Source organism: Xyrauchen texanus, chromosome 41, assembly GCF_025860055.1.
Source record: "Xyrauchen texanus isolate HMW12.3.18 chromosome 41, RBS_HiC_50CHRs, whole genome shotgun sequence".
NCBI lineage: Eukaryota > Metazoa > Chordata > Actinopteri > Cypriniformes > Catostomidae > Xyrauchen > Xyrauchen texanus.
This window is the reverse complement of record NC_068316.1, coordinates 35,050,383-35,071,424: the sequence shown is the minus strand read 5'-3', so window position 1 is coordinate 35,071,424 and position 21,042 is coordinate 35,050,383. Positions and strand designations below refer to the sequence as shown.

The following is a 21,042-nucleotide window of genomic DNA, read 5'->3' as shown; positions in this document are numbered from 1 at the left end:
GCGAGGTTGGCTTTGTTAAAAGTGCACATAATAATAATAATTTGGTCCGGGTTTTGTTGTTCCGTGTCTGTGGTTTATAATCTTGTTGCAGGAGTTTGTAATCATGTTGCAAGAGTTTGTAATATTGTTGCAGGAGTTTATAATCTTGGTAAGCGCCTTGAGTTCTGGAATCAAAGAGATTGTTGTGTCTCTCAGCAGTGATGAGCCTTTATGCTGAAGTTGTTGATTTAAAGCCGTTTAAAACAATGTCCTAGTTTAAGTAATGTAGTATTAATACGAGCGATTATGGAGCATTGTTCTATGTAAACGGATTCACTTTAAATCACCAACTGCTCATATTACACGCAAAAAAGATCTTTTGTCACCACCTGCTGGCTAACATATGTAATTTCAAAAATAAAGACAAACATTAGCTCCTAATTGATATGCACTACTCTTACACTTTAGTTTAGAATGGCACAAGCGGAGTGACACACACAGTGAAGCGTCAGAGTGCTGATGGTGTCAGACCATCAGTGCTCATGGAATCCAATCAGATTCGAGGACGTCCCTATGACGTCAGTCAAACTTGTCGATTGTGAGGCACAGAGGTTAGACCCTGGTCTTCAGTTCAAAAGGACTGGGTGAACACTGGGTTGATACAGCTTCAGTCTGTTATCAATGTTGTGACTGTTGTGGTGGAGCTCTTTGCATTGTGCTTAGGGTATGGCTTTAGGGCTTGGCCCCAACTTAACTTGGGTCAAATGTTTTGGGTATCCTTCCAGAAGCTTCTAACAATAAGTTGCTGGAATTTTGTCCCATTCTTCCAGACAGAACTGGTGTAACTGAGTCAGGTTTGTATGCCTCCTTGCTTGCACACGCTTTTTCAGTTCTGACCACAAATTTTCAATCGGATTGAGGTCAGGACATTGTGATGGCCACTCCAATACCTTGACTTTGTTTTCCAGGAGCCATTTTGCCACAATTTTGGAGGTATGCTTGGGGTCATTGTCCATTTGGAAGACCCATTTGCAACAGAGCTTTAACTTCTGATGTCTTGAGATGTTGCTTCAATATATCCGCATACAATTCCTTCCTCATGATGCCATCTATTTTGTGAAGTGCACCAGTCCCTCCTGCAGCAAAGCACCATGATGCTGCCACCCTATGAGAAGCTAATTGGTCAATTGCTTAAAGTCTTGACCTAATTTTCTGGAATTTTCCAAGCTGCTTTAAGGCTCAGTTAACTTAGTGTATGTAAAGTTCTGACCCACTGGAATTGTGATATAGTCAATTAAAAGTGAAAAAATCTGTCTGTAAACAGTTGTTGGAAAAATTAATTGTGTTATTCACAAAGTAGATGTCCTAAACTACTTGTCAAAACTAGTTTGCTAATATGAAGTGGACTTCACTATGGAGTGGCTCAAAAATGACTTTTAATGACTTCAACCTAAGTGAATGTAAACTTCTGACTTCAACTGTACACCATGGATGGCTCCACATTACTATGATTAAGTTATGTTGATAGTCTTTTCTAAAAAAAAAATTAAAACTATAGTATTTTTTTTAGAAACTAATAGCCTAAACATATTTAGAAACATTAAAATATTTACAGTTGTAATAAAAATAAAGTCTAATAGACTAGTCACTAGTTAGTTCTACTGCAGTAAAAAAAAAAAACTAAAAACTTTTAGTAAGGATGATGTGTTTTTATTAGGCTATTGTGTGTTTCCTCTTTCCTCTTTGGCGGTTGTTCATTTCAAACCCTGGTCACATGTAAACATATAGTTTTGAAAAAATCGGATCGTCAAGAATGATTCGACAAATAAGGTGGCACTATAAAAAGCTCATTTGAATTTTTGCTAATACCTTCCAAACCATGAGGGCTAAAATACTGTAAAATAAAGAAAACACTGTTTCCAATATGTCTTGATGTGTGGCCTATAATGAAAACTTGGCCTGTATATCTTGTGAGTAGGCATGTGATGATGGTATTTGGTAATACGGAATATCACGGTAATTAACATGGATGATCTTGTTATCGTGGGAACTTCAAAATACCGTAAATAATTCTAGATGACCTTTTAGTCAAATCGCTTGTATTTTTCTGACCGCACAGTAGTTTTTTTTCTCCATGAACAAATCAAGATTCTCAAAATGATGCGGCACAAATGAAAAATGCGCACTGTTGTAAACAAGCATGGCTGAAGGAGGAAAGCAGCTGACCCTTTATTCGCCTTCTTGCTTTTGAAGCGTGTTAGCTAAAACTCTGCTAACTACACGTTTACTTTTGCATCTTGTAGTAACAACTAAAATACAGTTGTAATCAGCTAATACTAAGTCCTGTAATTAATAATGGAAATGTGGTACAATGATGATTTTAATATTAAGTTCAAGTTGGAATGCCACACAATCATACGTTGCTATAAAGTGCGAGTGAACTTATGGTTATTACATTTGTAGTTAGCACCTAGCTATATATTAGCAGCTGGCTTGATATCCATAAAAAACATGTTGCAACCTAGTAGTTGGCCCGATAAAATGATTCTAGCCTTACTTTAACCTTATCCTCAACAAGATGTAGGTCTCTGATCTGTAATGATCAGTGGCCCCATGTCATAGTGAGCATTTAAATATTAAAACATCAACTTAAAATATCTATTTGGCTATTTATCTATTGTGTTGCTGGTAGTTTTTTAAATGTTATGGATTCTTTTCAAAGTTAATTTTATCTGTTAATTTAAAAGGCTAATTTGATATTGAAACATTAAACCTGAGAAGAAAACATCAATCAAATCTGTAATGTATTTCAATACTGTGATAAAAGCTTTAGCAATTATCATGATGTGAATATATCATACTGTCATGCCTACTTGTGAGCACAATATTCAAACTTAAAACGCATGGACAACCAAACATGCAAAATAGCATAAATGTTTTATGCTGGGGAAAATGTATTTGTGCAACTGTGATCAAAGCAGTTCAAATTTGACACCAAAACAAATGTTTCCAGGGCCTCCACAGGATCTATTCTGTAAATTTGGTTATTTGGTTATGCAATTATGCACACTAGGATAGTCTGATTACATGTGCCAAATAGAATCCATTTCTGTTGTCAGTAACACATCAAAATGATTAGTTGTTATTAAAATTAAAGACTGATTCAGGATGTAGTATCAATGTTGTCCACAAGAGACAAGATAAGAAAAGTCATCATACCCTTCAAAGAGTTAACTTTATGGTATTGTTTTTAAATGTGTTAACGTGCATAAAGCAAACAAAAATAATCAATATCAATAAAATGATTATTATAATGTATGAGCCAGTATGAGCCATAGCCCTTTTAAACAGTAGTGTTATATTTGATTTTTGATGGAAATGAAAGGTGTAGATTACGATCTCATCAATTGCATGTGTTGTATGAAGCCATTTAAAGGGAGTGCTTTTTTCAATGTTTTGTCTGCAGAATGATAAAAAAACAAAACAGTGCAACCCATTGAAGAGACTTTAAGTCTGTCCCTAACGGTCTTGTTTTCATTACCGTCAAATATCAAATATGGTGCTGCTGTGAATAAGGTCCATTTGTTCCATTTGTTGACGCCTACGGCATAGAAATACACAAACAATTGTTTGCTTTTTTCCCGTGTTTGAAGTCTAATTTCCATTATATTGACAGTTTTACCACAGCTCTGGACTCAGTACAGTCATGAATTTTGCTCTTACGGGCTCAAACCCAACTGCCATGTCCAGACGATACTGTCCAGATCAAATGATCAGTGTGTCTTGCCTGATCAACCATGATTACGCTTTAGAACTTTGAGACTCATGATTCTTCACAGGTCTTAATGTAAAAAGCACACAAGATTCACACAATCAGTCAGTCGTCATTATTACAAGTAAACAGCAACAGTGGCGGGATCAATAACCCTGAAGGGGTTTTATTTGGGAAAATATCCAGCTGCCTGTACATTATCCCATGTCGTATAAATAAATGGACATGACATATAGGTTTGAGTTGAAATCTTACTTGTAGTGACAGAACACGGGCACAGTCATGTAAGAAACAAAACGTTCCAAGATAAGAGATCAGTGATACAGTGTTGCTCTTGAGAACGGAAAAAATATTTTACCACCAAATGCCGTGATTGACCAGAATTTTTATCGGAATAATCCTTATTCAAAACAACGAGGGTAATGTGCATTCAAAATGCTAATTGTACAATAAAACCTGACAGAATGATTGCCGTTATTACAACATTCCCAACAGCTAAAGAGCCCCGTGTGCTTTTGACTACAATTATTTTCCTTTAAAATAGAATTTTGGCTTTTCTACAGAATCCCAGGCAACTACGACATAGGACTCATGAATATATATAATTAGATGATTTAAAGTTCTGTTCACTTACCGTCATATGTGAAATATGTTCCATCTTTGAAGACAACCACTGCAGGCAGCTCAGGCAAAGTCACAGACTGCAGTAAAAGACACAGAATGTACTGGGTTTTCAAGAATAGAGAACCAGTGGCGCCTCAGTCTAATTATTTCTGGTTGAGAACAAACAATAACTTAACCCAAAATACCAGCATTTGCATTAACCAAAAATTCTCCATCACTTACCAATTGTTTTTTAAACTGACTGATAATTTCAAATGCTGTTCGTCATTTTGAAAGTTTTGACTTCACTCTCACACACACTCCGGCTGTGTCTTTGCATTGCTTATTCCTCAGTATTAACATGCGCAGAAGCCATTTACATCAGGTTATACGCATCCATTTTGACCAATTGTGTTCGGATATCAAGCAGAGGGTCTCTTATTTCATGACCGCATACATACATCTTTATGCAAGTGTGTTGATCCATGATAATGAAACGCAAAAAGTATTATAACAAAAAGTGTGGGGAAAAAAATGCTGTATCATTTCTCACAATACTTGCATTTACTATAAGTGCCAACATCATGTTTAGAGGAGAACTGTCAATTATTTTATAAATATAAATATATAAGAGTAAATGTAATAACTGAACTTCAGAGATGTGTGTGCTTCTCATCCATGACACTTTATGTTGATATCAGGCACACTGAACTTGTGCATGTAGTGTGTATGTGCTTTAATCGGCAAATTTTCAAATACTAGCTTTAGCGCAACGGTTGATTGACAGGTAGATCTTTCACCAGGCTCAAGAATGAGTCAAAACATCCAAAACTCAAGTGACAGTGAAAGCAAACCAAATATAAGTAAATCATCAAAGGCTGTGCATATTAGCTCACTAACTCGCATGAGCAACATTAAACTAATCAAAACCAATATTTTCGTCACTTTTCACCAGAGCATACGCTACTCCTACGTCATAAACTGGAACTCTCATGACCGTGCGTACGCCATTACCGGAGGCCAGTGATTATAGTTGAGTTATAAATATGGATATTTTTCTTACAAAAATGCATCGCTTCACTTCAGAAGGCCTTTACTAACACCCTGGAGCCATATGGATTACTTTATTGATGAATGGATGTGCTTTTTTGGGCTTTAAAATCTAAGGTACCATTCGCTCCCATTATAAAGCTTGGAAGAACCAGGATATTTTTTTATATAACTCTGATTGTGTTTGGCTGAAAAAACAAAGTCATATACACCTAGGATGGCTTTAGGGGGAGTAAATTATGGGATAATTTTCATATTTGGGTGTACTAACCCATTAACTGTAGGCTATTATGTCCCGCATTAAATAAATTTGAACTTTTAAAGATGTAAAACACCAACTGAACTAATCAACATGTTAATATTGCGTAGTTTCACTTTAATCGATTGCCATCTAAATGTATTTTAGTGCCGTAGGCTAATTTATACATTATAGCTCAGCAAATGTGAATAGAGGAAGATTGCAAATGTAAAAAAATTAAAAACGCTAGTATTACGAAAAGTGAACTCTGCATTAGACATATAGTTTTGACAATCTTATCTTGTTTTGATTAAATAAAGTGTAGAACATTCTGATTAATTAAAAGATATAATAGAAAATACCAGGCAATAATACATACGCCTAGTAACGTTTTTTTTTTTTTTGGTGGTAATGTATTCATTTAATTTTATTTAATGTTTTGTTTTATCCCTTACTTAAAGGGATAGTTGACCCAAAAATGAAAATTCTGTCATCATTTACTCACCCTTGTGCCATCCTGGATGTGTTTCACTTTCTTTCTTTTGCTGAACTTAAATGAAGATTTTTAAAAGAATTTCTCAGCTCTTGTGGTCCATACAATGCAAGTGAATGGGTGCCAAAATTGTGAAGGTCCAAAAATCACATACATCAGCATAAAAGTAGTTAATATGACTCCAGTGGTTAAATGGTAGGTATGGGTAAGAAACGGATCAATATTTTAGTCAATTATTACTAAATCACCTCCCTGCTCAGTCAATCTCCACTTTAACTTTCACATTGTTCTTGTGTTTTTGGTGATTCACATTCTTCATGCATATGCCCCCTACTGGGCAGGGAGAAGAATTTCTAGCAAAACATTTAATTGAATATGGATCTGTTTCTCACCCACACCCATCAAATCACTTCTGAAGGTATGTATTTAACCACTGGAGTCATAAAAATAACTTTTGTGCTGCCTTGATGTCCTTTTTGGAGCATACAACTTTTGGCACCCATTCACTTGCATTGTTTGGACCAACAGAGCTGAAATATTCTTAATTACGAATTAAAAATCTTAATTTGTGTTCATCAGAAGAAAGTCACACACATCTGGGATGTCATGAGGGTCGGTAAATGATACCAGAATTTTCATTTTTGGGAGAATTATTCCTTTAATATAGTACAACAGTAACATTTCTGTCCTAATCTAAATAAATGACATGTAATAATTCATTTAAATTGAAATAAATGTTACATTCACACAGCATTGGTCCTGTTAAAGCCTTTTTTGTTTTTTAACAGGCTCCTCATTTACAGTGATCTCCTCTTATGTGCCCTGGTGTCACGTAATTACAAGATGTTTTTTTTATTTATGTTAAAATTGATTTTGTAGCACTCTTGAGTTCTCAATGCATGTTAGAAACACACTAATAGTGACCCAAACTCAAAAAACTCCCGAGATGGAGTTTGTGTAGGCTGTTCATTGTTTGCAGACGTGCTTGAACCTTGTGTTAATCCAGACTATATGTACATTAATTTGATGAAATTATAACCTTTTGTGGGGTTTAATAAATCGCAATGGTTCATTTCTCGATTTCAAATGTATTTTGATTAAACTACTGTACACATGCGTTAACTTTCTGCCCTACTTATAATTATTCATGCCACTTTACATATTGACTGTAAATTATTCCAAAGTTCAAAGTAAATTCAACATTTAACAAAATCTTAGTCTCAGTTTATACCTTTAGAATTGCTACAGAGAGATACTGTAAGTGCAAAAACTCTATAAATGTATTTTTTTTTATACTTTAATCCCTTTGTTGTTGACCTCTCCTCAGCATAGCCGTATTTTATATCTCGTCATCCAGACACCTGTTAAGAAATGACACCTCGGCATGTTGACAGGAGATACAGGTAAAAACAATTTTTACGCCAATCTTCCACAGTGAGACGTGCAGTATTTCTGTGCGCGCAACATCAAAGCAACATGCAGAGCAGATGACATCACAAATATTACGACTGCACAATACCTACATAATTTTTATCTTTTATAACAGTCAACCTAAGAAAAAAAAAAACAAGCATTTTCTAAACTTTCAAGACTCTGCACAAACCCTGATTTTAAAATAATGTACACTTTGTCGAATCATGATTCATTTGAATTTTTTGCATTTTAAATCAATAATTGATCATGAGAGACAGTGAGTCGGACTTGTTTTACTCATCATTTTTCAGTATAATCTGAGGTGGGCAGTAACTCGCTACATTTACTTGAGTAACATTTTGGGGAAAATGTTACTTTTAGAGTAGGTTTAAAAGTGTGTACTTTTTACTCTCAATCAAGTAAATTCAAATGATTTTTCTTTACATTTACTTCTTTACAATGTGTGGCATTACTGTTGTTACATCACTGGTTTAATTTGAATTCATGTGTAATTTATTGAGAGATTATTGAATGGGACTTTTATGAGAGCGGAAGTTCACAGCTGCGCGATGAGCCGCTGTCACAGTCTGTCACTCAATCACTGCAGCAGCATCAAACTCTTCAAAGTCAAACACTTTCTTCACTCCACACAGTGAAAAAAAGAATAGTTCCGTCATGCAACACCTTCTTTAAATACCCAGACAAGCTGATATTTCAAGATTAAGGTCCCAGCTCCAATTTCAGGCAGCACGCTGAGGTAAATTCTAATGCGGGCTTTTCTGTGTAATGAGATGGTAATTCTCAGGGTCATTTTGTAACTGGGCTCTTATGACATCAGTTTATAAGTGTACATTTTTAAATCAGTTCATAAGCAGTATTTATGCATTTACTCTGCGCCCTTGCGGGGGTACTGGAAACTATCGCAGCTACTTCAGGCGGATTAACTGTATAAATCCATTTAAACATCCAAGTTAAGTGTAAATCACTGCCATTCACGTGATCGACAACCGGAACAGACAGCATTTCTGACCGAGCACAGCGAGGTGCGTGCGGCGCGCACGTGTGATGTGCACGAGGCGATCGTGGCGACGAGAGTGGCTGTGTCTGCAATCGTTCACTCATTCCCTATTCCCTATATAGTGAATGGCAGTTAGTGCACTATATCTCAACAGTAAGTTAATTAAATTAGTGAATTCGGACAAGAGTGTCGGAGCTCTGGGGCTGGTGCAGAAACGTCACATATGAAATTTTAAAATACTTGTTATTCTTATTAAATAATATATTAATACAATAAATCTTCATTCTCTTTGTCATTTTTAATATATACTGTGTGTTAATATTAAGAGTAAACGCATTTGATCAAATAAAGAGTACATTTTAAAATGTATCTGTATGTTTTATCTCTATATGTTATGTTATTTTAATCCAGTAATGATTTGCCAAAAAGTAATTTACTATATTCAGCATGAAATAAAATATTGCAGGAATGAAGGAAGCAGTAAACTCCCAGCTCGTACGTCTTCCCCGAGGTGGATTGTGGGAAATGAACAGTCATCAAGTGTATTTGAAATGTACACTTGAATTTAGAGTGCATTGTGGGTAAAAATAGTGAACAAAAGTAGGGAACAAGTGGCTCACTCAGAATTCAGACACTCCTACAATATAGCAAAAATAGTGCACTATATAGTGGATAAGGGGTGGTTTCAGACACAGCAAGTGTTCCATGATCAGGGTTGGTGCCCTACGTAGATTGTGTACTATGCGTTTAGAGATTGGCAGTACTGCTGTACAGAACTAATGATCTAAATACTTACGACACTGAAAACTCTAACTACACTGAAATAAGAATCCACACAGGACTTTTAAATCTATGAAATAGCAAAAGAAGGCATTATATTTCAGCATTACATATAATGTCCTTGTGGGACATTTTCACGTTTTCACTGTAATAATTACTAGAAAGGTTTCCAAACCTCTCTTCTTACTGACAAATTCACTCAGATCTGACAAGAGCCCTTAAAGAGATAGTTCACGCAAGAATGAAAATTCACATTATTTACGTACTCACCCTCATGCAACCCCAGATGTGTGTGACTTTCTTACTTTTGCTGAACTTAAATTAATATATTTAGAAGAATTTCTCAGCTCTGTAGGTCCATACAATGCAAGTGAATGGGTGGCAACATTTTAAAGCTAAACAAACAAACACAAAAAATAATCCATAAGACTCTAGTGGTTAAATCATATCTTCAGAAGCGATGAGATACAGAGAAACCGATCACTTTCACATTCTTCTTGTTGATTCACATTCTTCTCTGCATATTGCCCCTGCTGTCTAGCAAAAAATGACAAATATTGATCTGTTTCTCACCCACACCTATCATACTACTTCTGAAGACATGGATTAAACCACCGAGTCTTATGGATTACTTTTATACAGCCTTTGTGTGCTTTTTGGAGCATCATAAATTTGGCCTACAGAACTAAAATATTCTTTTAAAAATATGAATTTGTGTTCTGCAGAAGAAAGGAAGTCACACATCTGGGATGGAATGAGGGTGAGTAAATGATGACAGAATTTTCATTTTTGGGTAAACTTTCTCTTTAAAGTGATAGCGCAGTCATAATTTAATATTCTGTCATCATATCTCTGCTCTCATGTTGTTCCAAACCAGTGTGAGGCTTTGTATTATGTGGAACAGAAAATATGTTAGACAGAATGTTAGGGACTGTCACCATTCACTTTCTATATATATAATAAACATTCACTGAAGTAAATAGTGACTCATGCAAACATTCTGTCTAATATCTCCTTATTGTGTTGCATGGGAGAAAGAAAGTCATACAGGTTTGGAACAACATGATGGTGAATTTCCATTATTAATAATAATAATAATAATAATTCTGTAGTACATGTTCAATGTGTATTATGTGATGGAATAAAGGGGAGTAAACATCTATTATGTCATTTGTGAAAGTAACGAGTTACTCACTAATGGAGTACTCTTTTAATTGGATACTTTCTTACTCTAACTCAAGTAATTATTTAAGTTTGTACTCTTACTAACTAGTTTGTAAGAGTACTTGAGTACATTTTTGGCTACTCTACCCACCTCTGGTATTAATTGGGGTTTTATTGTGCAAATATTTGTATCTGTCCTATTTATTGTATTTATTGATGTTGTTTCTGACTCTATCTCTCATTCTTATTTATTATTATTAATAATAAAGTACCATTTATTATTATTCTTATTATTATTATTTAATGTGACATAGAATGGGGATGAGAGTTAATTTTATTTAATGTAGGCTATGCTCCAATTAGTAAAGGCGGGACAATTCTCTATTTAAGTCAGCCGCCACAAGGGGGAAGGAGACAAGATGGACAGCGAGATTGGAGTACATGGTCAAGGTTGCTAGCACTGCTTTAGCACAAAATACAAAATGATCCGGCTATTAACTGGTTACCTGCATTTAAAAATAACGTTTTCACTCGGGAACAATTAAAGGGGAAATGTTCCATTTCCAAATATTTGTTTTAGTCCCTGCTTTAAAATACAACAAAATTGATTTTACCTCTGTTAAGATGTCTTCAGATGCAGAGAAGAAATATGTGTACACAATGAGCTCAGATGCCACCTCACTGTATTTTTCCTGAAATCAAAATAAATCACCATTACCTTCACTTATAAAAGGGTTAAAAGCTCAAGTATGACATTTTTTTTAAATACTCGTCTATACCAGTTTAATATGCAGAATCAATTATTAAAAAGCAATTCATGGGCTGACATGAAGTGTAAACACTGACAACTTTCTTAATCTATCAGACCAGCATATTTACATTTATGCATTTGGCAGACGCTTTTATCCAAAGTGACTTACAGTGCACTTATTACAGGGACAACCCCCCCCGGAGCAACTTGGATTAAGTGTCTTGCTCAAGGACACAATGGTGGTGGCTGTGGGAATCGAACCAGCGACCTTCTGATTAACAGCCCTGTGCTTTAGCCCACTACACCACCACCAGCAAATGTGGACATCCCATTCTAATGAACAACTTTGGCCATTCCAATATTTCCAGTGAAAACAAATCATAAAAGGCACAACATACAATGACATTCTACAGAATTGTGTGCTTTCAATTTTGCTGTCATCGTTTGTGCGCTGGGGCATTATCATGCTAGGACAGACAAGGGCCCTCCACAAAGCAAGGTCTATGAAGAAATTATTTAGTCATTCTGGTCTGAAAGGACTTGACTGGCCTGCAGAAAGCCCAGATCTCAACCCCACTTAACACTTTTGGGATAAATTGGATCTGTGACTGCAAGCCTGGCTCCATCCCACCCAAAATTCATGTTTGACGTGAAAACCCCTTTTTCACTTTCCCTGTTTTGTTTTATTCTTGAGAAAAAAATGACATGAATGATGATCAAAGCCCAAATTATACATGTTATGGATCAATATTTACTGGGCAATCCATCATTTTGTAGAGGGAAGACAAAATGTAAAATAAACATTAAAAAAAATAAAATGACATTAAGGATTCTGAGAAAAAACATTGATCCGTTGCATTTAATATGTTGGCTTCGATCTTAATTTTTCCTCTTCCTTCAGAAAAAGTATCAACACATTAAAAAATTTCAGCTGGGGTTTCCCGCTGATTTTACAAGATTTGACAACATTTTATTAGACGGAGTAATCCTTATTCAAAAGACTGTGCACAAAAGGGTACTATTTAGATTTTTTTTTTTAAACACTTTATTTTTCATGAGAAATTAAAAATTATCAGCATAATAGTTTGAGTGAAAAGTTTATTTGAACAAATAACATGAATTTCAGAGTTTCTTTTAGTAATTAAATTTTGTATTGATTCCTCCAGTAAATAAAGAAAAGTAAAACATATACCCTAACCCTAACCCATAGAATCAACATTTAAACCACATAATTACCCCTCGCCCTTGCCCTTCCAATCTCCCTTGACCTTCAATGAACACTCCTATGGTCACACAAATATATACACAAAACAAAAAAATTTATCTAATAATCAAACACATTTACACCTCTACCTCTCGCTCCACTGCCCCTCCCAGAGAGCCCTCCAAAAACTCCAAATAGTTGCCCCATTACCAAACAAAATATCTAAGTTACCCAGTCTTCTAAATGACACTTAAAAAGCTGCCTCCGTGCACCTCTCCTGAAATGGGGTTGCTGCAGCTTACCTCCATCTCCTTAAGATAATTTGCCTGGCGATTATTACACTGGTCAGATCCCAATTTGAATTTTGTTTATTCCCCACATCGATGACCGCCCCATGACCCAAAACACAGAGTCTGGGGCAAAACGAAACGCGAGTGTCAAACACGTAACATAAAACTCAGAAACTTAAACCAAAATTCCTGGATCTCAACACACCACCAAAACATAGGGGTGTGTCTCCATCCTCTGATTGGCATTACCAGCATGTGTGTGTCATAGACAGAATGCAAGATAATAAAACAAAATCTTGGGAAGGCCTAGCCCATCTTTGTCAATCGGCCTATGTAACTTATTAAAATGTAATCTGAGACATTTAGCATTCCAAACGAAGGACTTCACTATGCTATCAAATTGTTTGAAATAAGAGAGGGGGACATCAATAGGGAGAGATTGTAGAAGGTAGTTGAATTTTGGAATACAATTCATTTTAATAACATTAACCTTCCCAATCATCGATAAATGTAATGAAGCCAACCTGCACACATTGCTCGAAAACTGTTTTATTATAAGGTTCAAATTTAACTAACTTAATCACACAAATTTGCTGGGAATAAAATAGTTTTCTATAAATTAACTTCAATCCATCCAATAAAAGTATTCCCAAACCCATATATTTCCAAAATCTTAAAAAGATAATCCCATTCTACCATATTAACTCTCTGGGGTCTGAGGGTGTTTTGGGCCCTGGAGAAGTTTTGACATGTCTTGACATTTGTGATTTTTTCAGTTGCTTAAAAACAAATTAATGGCTAAAGTCTGATAACACTGTATTTAGCACAAACTGGGCTACAATAATATGTGAGCAAAAGTAATTGAAATAAGGTCATAAAACACATACTAAAATCCACATGACATTTGAGAACTGGATCTTGTAGCCTAGAGTTTTTAACTACAAAATGATGTGAAAACATAATGATCACTCATTCATACAAAACAATAGAGTAATTTAACTTTTGTAAGACAATTTCAGTGTTAGAATGGTTATATGCAAGGAGGTGTTAACTATCATGAATATTGATTGTAATTCACACCTGAGGAGACAAAAGAGCCCTCCCCTGGGCCTATCAATGAGGAATGTGACAGAAAGAGAATTAATGTGAGGAGAATTAATGATCAAAATCAAGTTTTAGGTTAAAATAAGTAATCTGACTATACATTTTCTTTACTTAAAGACTTAATTTTATACCTACACTACCATTAAAAAGAAGTCTCTTCTGCTCACCAAGACTGCATTTATTTGATCCAAAATACAGTAAAACAGTGATATTGTAAACCGTTTTCTATTTGAATATATAGTAAATTGCAATTTGTAATCAAAGATCACATTGCAATAATTACTGCAGTCTTTAGTGTCACATGATCCTTCAGAAATCATTATAATGTGCAGATTTTCTAATATGGGCATATTTAAAGTGCATTTTACTCATTTAACCTGAACACACATTTGCAAGCACAAGCTTTGTTGATGATAATGAAGCAGCATAAACACTAGTTAAAATATAATCTAAATGTTCATATTATTTTTATATCATATTACATATCATATTTATATCATACAGCATACAATTTAAATACCTGCTTTAGCCGAAACAGCATTTAAATGTAACTAAAACTTGCTAATTTGGACATATTTAAAATGTCAATACTCTGAATCCTGGCTGGCAAGTCTGGAAACAGTCCCACGAGCAAAAAATGTAAATATTTATATAAAATAGCATGTCAACTAATGAAAACTAAATGAATGACTTGTCCGAAATTGTATCCTCGGTGGGATCAAGTCACTCTTCAAAACACAATAAATTCTTCTGAGGAACATTTTAACTCTTCGTCACTATACAGGCGTTTTCTCACTTTTATATCGTGCTGTCTTTCAAACACGCAGAAAACTGAATGAACTTCGTTTTTAAGGCACAGTCGGGGCCGTTTACCATTTGATTTGATCGTCTCAGCATATTAGCGTATGTATAGCGCCCTCTGCCCGTGGGTGTGATCACATTAGAGATAATTAGCTGAGCCAGTAGAAACTGTACATCACTTTGTATTATTTATTTTAAATTTGAATTGTTTTATTTAAAAGTAGACATTTTATGCTTTCTTTAGACATATGTTTAATGTTTGTGTGATAAGTATTCTTGGAGTTTCAGTTAATTTTTGAGACGTGATTCAGATATATGCGTGCGAACCCAGAGATTTCTTACAGCTCACCCTTTTTATTTTCTTTATTTTACAAAAGCACAAGGTTTTGTTATTATGAGTGTACACAAATAAAAGTAGACCCTTTATAGTCTCTAATGATGTCTTACACTTATCTGTATACCCAAAAATAACAGAGTATTTTATTTTGTTTCCGCTGTAATGACGAAAGAATCCAGCAGGACGCACCGGCGCATCCGTCACCCCAGAGGGTTAAATGCCTTTTCGGCATCAAGTGAGACAGCAGCGACCGGAGTCTGATCATTCACCACTGACCACATGATATTGATTAAACACCTAATGCTATCAGATGAGCTGCAGCCCTGAATACACACCGCCTGATCTATATGTATAAGATATGTCATAGTTTAGCCAGAATTTTTTACAATATTTTTACATCTAGCTGGATCAGGGAAACTAGACGGTAGCACTTACACTCACTTGAATTTTAACCCCAACTTTTTAAGAATCACTGATACAGGCTTGTGTAATGTTTGGCAGATTCTGTATAAACGTCTAACAAAACTGGAGTCAATTCTGTAGCATAAGATCTACAATTTTTTGCTGCAAAGCCATCAGGCCCCGGAGCCTTGCCTGTTGGCCAGGGTACAACTACAGTATCACTTTCAGAAATGGTCAGAAATCTGGGGGTAACCATCGATAACAAGCTACATTTCACAGACCACATCTCAAAGACCGCAAGATTATGTAAATTTACACTCTACAATACCAGGAAGATAAGACCATTCCTCTCTGAACATGCCATACAACTGCTTGTTCAGTCATTTGTCATAACTAGACTGGACTACTGTAACTCTCCCATTGTAGGCCTCCCTGCATGTGCAATTAGACCTCTGCAAATGATCCAGAATGCAGCAGCACATTTGGTCTTTAATAAATCAAATGTTACACCACTCTTTGTCTTTCTCCACTGGCTGTCAGTTGATGCACATATCAAATTCAAGGCTCTGATGCTGGCATATAGAACAGTCACTGGGTCTGCTCCAGCATACCTAAAATAATTTCTGCAGAGCTACACCCCCACTAGAAGCTTGCGGTCGGCTAAGGAACCTTGCCTTATTGTACCAACACAAAGAGGCAGCAAAATACTTTCACAGACTTTCAGTTTCATCATACCATGTTGGTGGACAACTTTCCCAACTCCATCCGTGAAGCTGACTCTCTATCTGTCTCCAAAAAAACGACTTAACACACATCTTTTCCATGAGCACTTAACCAGTCAGAAAAAAAAATCTTGTTGCATTTAATCTGTTTTGAATACTATTCTGATGCTTGTGAAACTTTGTAATATGGCACTTTCGCACCACTTTCTCCTTAAGATGATTCGCTTATGTTCTTCTCTTCTGTAAGTCGCTTTTTATAAAAGCGTCTGCCAAATGAATAAATGTACATTTAAATGTAGGCAAGGCCTTAATTACCTCGCCAAGCTCTTCCATGTTCATCTTAGAATCAAGAGAATGTTTTTGCTCAGTCGTCAATTTAGGGAGTTTCTAATATCTTCATTAGTAGAAAAAGACGTGGAACTATAGAGATCAAGATAGAATTCTTTTAAAGTATTAACATCAATGGCTGAGTTAAATATTTTACCACCAGCAGATTTCATTGAGGAAATTGTAGAAAATACTTTTTATGAATAAGGCATATTGTATGATCCGACCTCTAAGAACCGCCTTAAGTGCCTCCAAAGCCACACCCAAAGAGGATACTGAGGACCAGATAGTCTCAATATAAACATTGATTTCAGCCTTTAACATTTGTTGGAATTCAGGAACTTGCAAAAGTGATACATTAAAGTGTCAATTAAATGATTTCTTTTTCTCAGTATGTGGCAACATCTATAAACTCACCAGGGTGTGATCTGAGACTAATGGGTTTCCAATTGAGCAATCAACAAATGAGGGACTTAAATATATATATAAAAAAATCTATTGTAGAATAAATCTTATGGACTGATGAAAAGAATGTATAGTGCCTAACTAATGGGTTCAAAAGTCTCCAAATATCAATAAGTCTCCAAACACTAAGATTTTACACATCCTGTGAAGTGACAATGTAGCTCTAGGGAACTTACACACTTTTGCTTCCCTATAATCAAGGACTTAGTCAATCAAAAGGTTAAAGGCTCCTTCCAATATTATATCATGAGGGGTGCCAGTGGCTTACAACATCCCAAATTTGGCCAGGGTTGATCAGCAGATCACCGAGCCAGAAGTCTGTGAGCTCACTCGATTTCCAGCCCGTTATGTCGAACAGACTCAGAAAGAGCCCGTCCAGGAATTCCAGCAATTCGGATGTTGACTCCAGATAATCGATCAGTTACTCAACATCCGCCACTCTTGTAACCATCTCAGTGAATTTCGTCCCCATGTCAGTGATCGATCCAAGCTCCTCCAAGTCAGCAACGACCTTCCTCAGCATTGTCGACACGTTCATCAATTGCTGCTGAATTTCTTTCACCTCACTGCCCAACTCGACACCCAGGATTTCAGCCTGCTGCTCGGGGGCTTCAGCTTGAGCACATAAGTGTATTTTAATGTCTCCAGAGCCCAAGGATTTTTGAATTCTTTGACATATTGTCTTCCTAGAACAGTTAAGAATCAGGGTGTATCAAATCTCCTATTGCTTAACCTGGTCGAAATGCGAGAGGCCGACAATACACGCTTCCTGAATGTCCCCATCTCCCAGGCCAGCCTATTCGGTGACACTGTCAGAGACTTTGCCCAGCAGTTCTCGGTGGTGAAGCAGCAGACAGAGGCCATTCAACACATCCTTCCCCGGCACGGCTCAAGATCCCTGTCTGCGCATCACCAAGGGCGTCTCCCTGCGGCGGCTGCACTGGCTCTGCCTCAGCCCGCCCCTGCGGCCACACCCCGGCATTGAGTCCCCCACAGAAAGCAGACGCCACCGTCTCACGGACGCCTGCTAAGAAGAACAATTCTAAGTGCCCCTGAGATGGGCGACCCAGGGACAAGAAGACCTGCTGTCCTGGAGCTGGTACACAGACCACTCCATCCCCAGGTGGAGGGCCGAGAGGAGAATCTTTTGTTCCTTTTCATATTGCTGTTTCTTTTGTTACACTCTCAAGTAGCTGCGGTACCCAAACACTCAACAAAAGAGCATTTTTCTCATTCTCTGTGTCACATAACCGGTGTGTACAGTTGTCACCCCGACCACCGTCCACCATTTCCCTTTGGCAGGTCCAGCGCCCTGGCAGCAGATTCCCCGCCCCTAAGCACCAAGCTGTGGCACAAACACGCTCAATTCCGGATGGTTTCGACGGACCGTGGGGATGAAATACCTCCTCCCCCTCCTCGACCGATCTGCTGCCGAGTATCAGGAGTCAGGTAAGTGGTTCGATGTCTATCGACTCTTTCTCTGTCAGAGAAACGTGCCTGGAGTTTGGTCCGGGCTACTCTCACGTGATCCTGAGACCCCAACCGGGCTATGTGCCCAAGGTTCCCACGACCCCATTCAGGGATCAAGTGGTGAACCTTTAAGCGCTGCCCCAGTTGGAGGCAGACCCAGCCTTGGTGTTGCTGTGTCAGGTGCATGCTTTATGCATCTATTTGGATTGCACACAGAGCTTTCGTGTCTATGAGCAGCTCTTTGTCTGCTTTGGTGGACAGTGGAAAGGAAGCGCTGTCTCCAAGCAGAGGATCACCCATTGGATCATTGACGCCACAACTATGGCATACCACGCTCAGCACGCGCCGCCCCTGCAGCTCCACTGATCTGAAAACGTGTGACTCCCAGTAGTGTTCACAAGATGTGTTCCCTGGTTGACTTCCTCCTAGCCCTGTGGCAGACGAGTTTGAGGAGAAACGCTGCCAGCTCAGTACACATGCTAACTAAGCCCTGTACTGGGGTAGGTGCTTAACATGTGCTGATTCCCCATAGGTAACCCCATACAATGTATATCTTCCACTAAATTGAATTCCCTGTTGGTAAACTGCATCATCCTTGCATCCAGGTCCCTCCTGCCACAACGCTGAACTACCTGCTGAAATGGTCGGGACCTTATTCTCGGCTCCTCAGTACAAAACTTGAATGAGTGGTATGCATGCCAGCTCCTTTATACCCGTATGTCCAGGGAAGTGGCATGTAAATACCACTCGCCAATTCCCATTGTCTGTTTATCAAAGATCAGAGGTGTCTCGGGCTCCCAAGAGTGACCCCTAGTGCCACTACATCGACACAACGTCTCGTTCCCACCATCAGGGAACGGAGGTTTTGGAAGTAACCAGGATGGTAACAGAGCCTGTCAGATCCAGCTCTGGTCCTGCCTGATGCCTGACTCCCATTACTAAGTGTTACTGAGTAATGACAACAAACTGCAGACTACCAGCCAGATTTCACTTCAGTCTACTACGATGGACTTCAGAGAGGATGAACTGAGGCCAGCACCAACCATCAGACATGGGATACTTCACTGGACACTGTATGAAACCTGGACTTAAGATGGACTTTGACGGAAATGAATCTGCCAAAAAGCTTACAGTCGAACTGCAGTGCACTTTACTGACCTCTGCCTACATCACCTTGGTTAAAGGATGGACTACACTCTTCAAATGGAATACATAGATAATAAATTGGTTACCAATGTAAGCCTTCATCAGGCAAATGCCAAAGGAAAATGTATCTGTGTTCACTTTGGCAGTTAATTCAGGATGGACTTCTAAGCCTTTAGTCATGAATCTTACAGTTTATACAAAATCTTTTGGCTTAAAAACTGACCCCCAAAACTTACATAGTCACTCATTTTAAATCATGACTTCTACTACCCATACATAACTAATATTGGCATTATATTCATGCTGTTTAGCCAGAAGGGAACTGGTCCCCACAGTGAGCCTGGTTTACGCCAAGTAACCATCAACCAACATCCTATGGAATATTGTGTCAACTTTAGTTCTCTCACTTGGGGTCCAACTACAAATATAATTTACTTATTTATTTTAAGGCACAATTTACAATAATGTTTTTAGTAAACCACACTATTTTGACTTGAAGACATTACTATATTACAGCTTATTTTCCTGTTAAAGCATTATATTCTGTAAATCTGCTTTGAAATGATGTGTTGAAAAAATGCTACACAAATAAAAATTATGACTTAAATTATCGAAAATATAAGTACGTTTAATCATATTTATTTACTGACACAAAATCTATGGCTTGCATTAATTAATAATTTGGGAATCCCCAAACTGCAAATGCATTGACAGTGTTCAGTTTTAAGCACAATTACGTCTTTCACAAACATTTCTTGAAAAGCCAAACCCATTATTTAGAAGGGGGTGTACCACATACTTTTGGCATCCATATATACATCTGTCCAAAAGACCTATTTTACCTTCAGACTTTATTAACTTTTTTATACTTTCAATTGAGACTTTGTCAAGCCAAAATTCAATATTTGTCTTGAAGAAAATTATTTTCTAAAGTTTATTCATTTTAAGAATGTAGGGCTGAAACGATTGCAGACAATTTTTCATTGTTGAATAGTTGTTTGATCTTATTTAACATAACATGAGACACACGAGAGCAGCACTGCAGTTCGTGCCTGACTGAGAGGAAGAATTACACATCTCACAGTCCAGATGCACTCTAAACTTTCCAAACAGCTTCAGGTGATGCAGATCCCAAAGCATCGGGGAATTGTAATGCAAAAATACAAGCAGTATCGTTGTGGAATAAGCGGAGCATGTAAATAACTACAAACTCAGAAACTGGCATTTCTCTGTGTGGTCAGCGCCTCTTCTATGAGTTGCACGAATGTCCTAATCAAAGGACGGGAGATTGTTTTTTTGTGAGTTAAAGACGGATTGAAGTGAACAGAAAGGTGAGAGAGTAAGTCTTCGCTCCATTATACACTCCAACAAAATACGTTTATGATTTGTTTTGGCTTGTTTTCCAATATAAATATCTAAAACAATGTACATTTTCTTTAGCAACTATACAGCAGAAAAAAAGTGTTATCTGAGAATGTTGAATATAATATTAAAATTACAAATATTTTAAAAT

General features: G+C 37.2%; 1 protein-coding gene across 1 annotated transcript in view; it reads right to left on the bottom strand.

Annotated features, from left to right (window-relative positions):
* Positions 1-21,042, bottom strand: part of tmx3b (thioredoxin related transmembrane protein 3b) — a 212,061-nt gene that overhangs the window by 64,726 nt on the left and 126,293 nt on the right. The window contains exons 8-9 of the mRNA XM_052114024.1: positions 11,125-11,202; positions 4,386-4,452 (exon numbers count right to left, since the gene is read on the bottom strand). Of these exons, the coding sequence (XP_051969984.1) occupies positions 4,386-4,452; positions 11,125-11,202 (145 nt within the window). The remainder of the gene's footprint in view (positions 1-4,385; positions 4,453-11,124; positions 11,203-21,042) is intronic.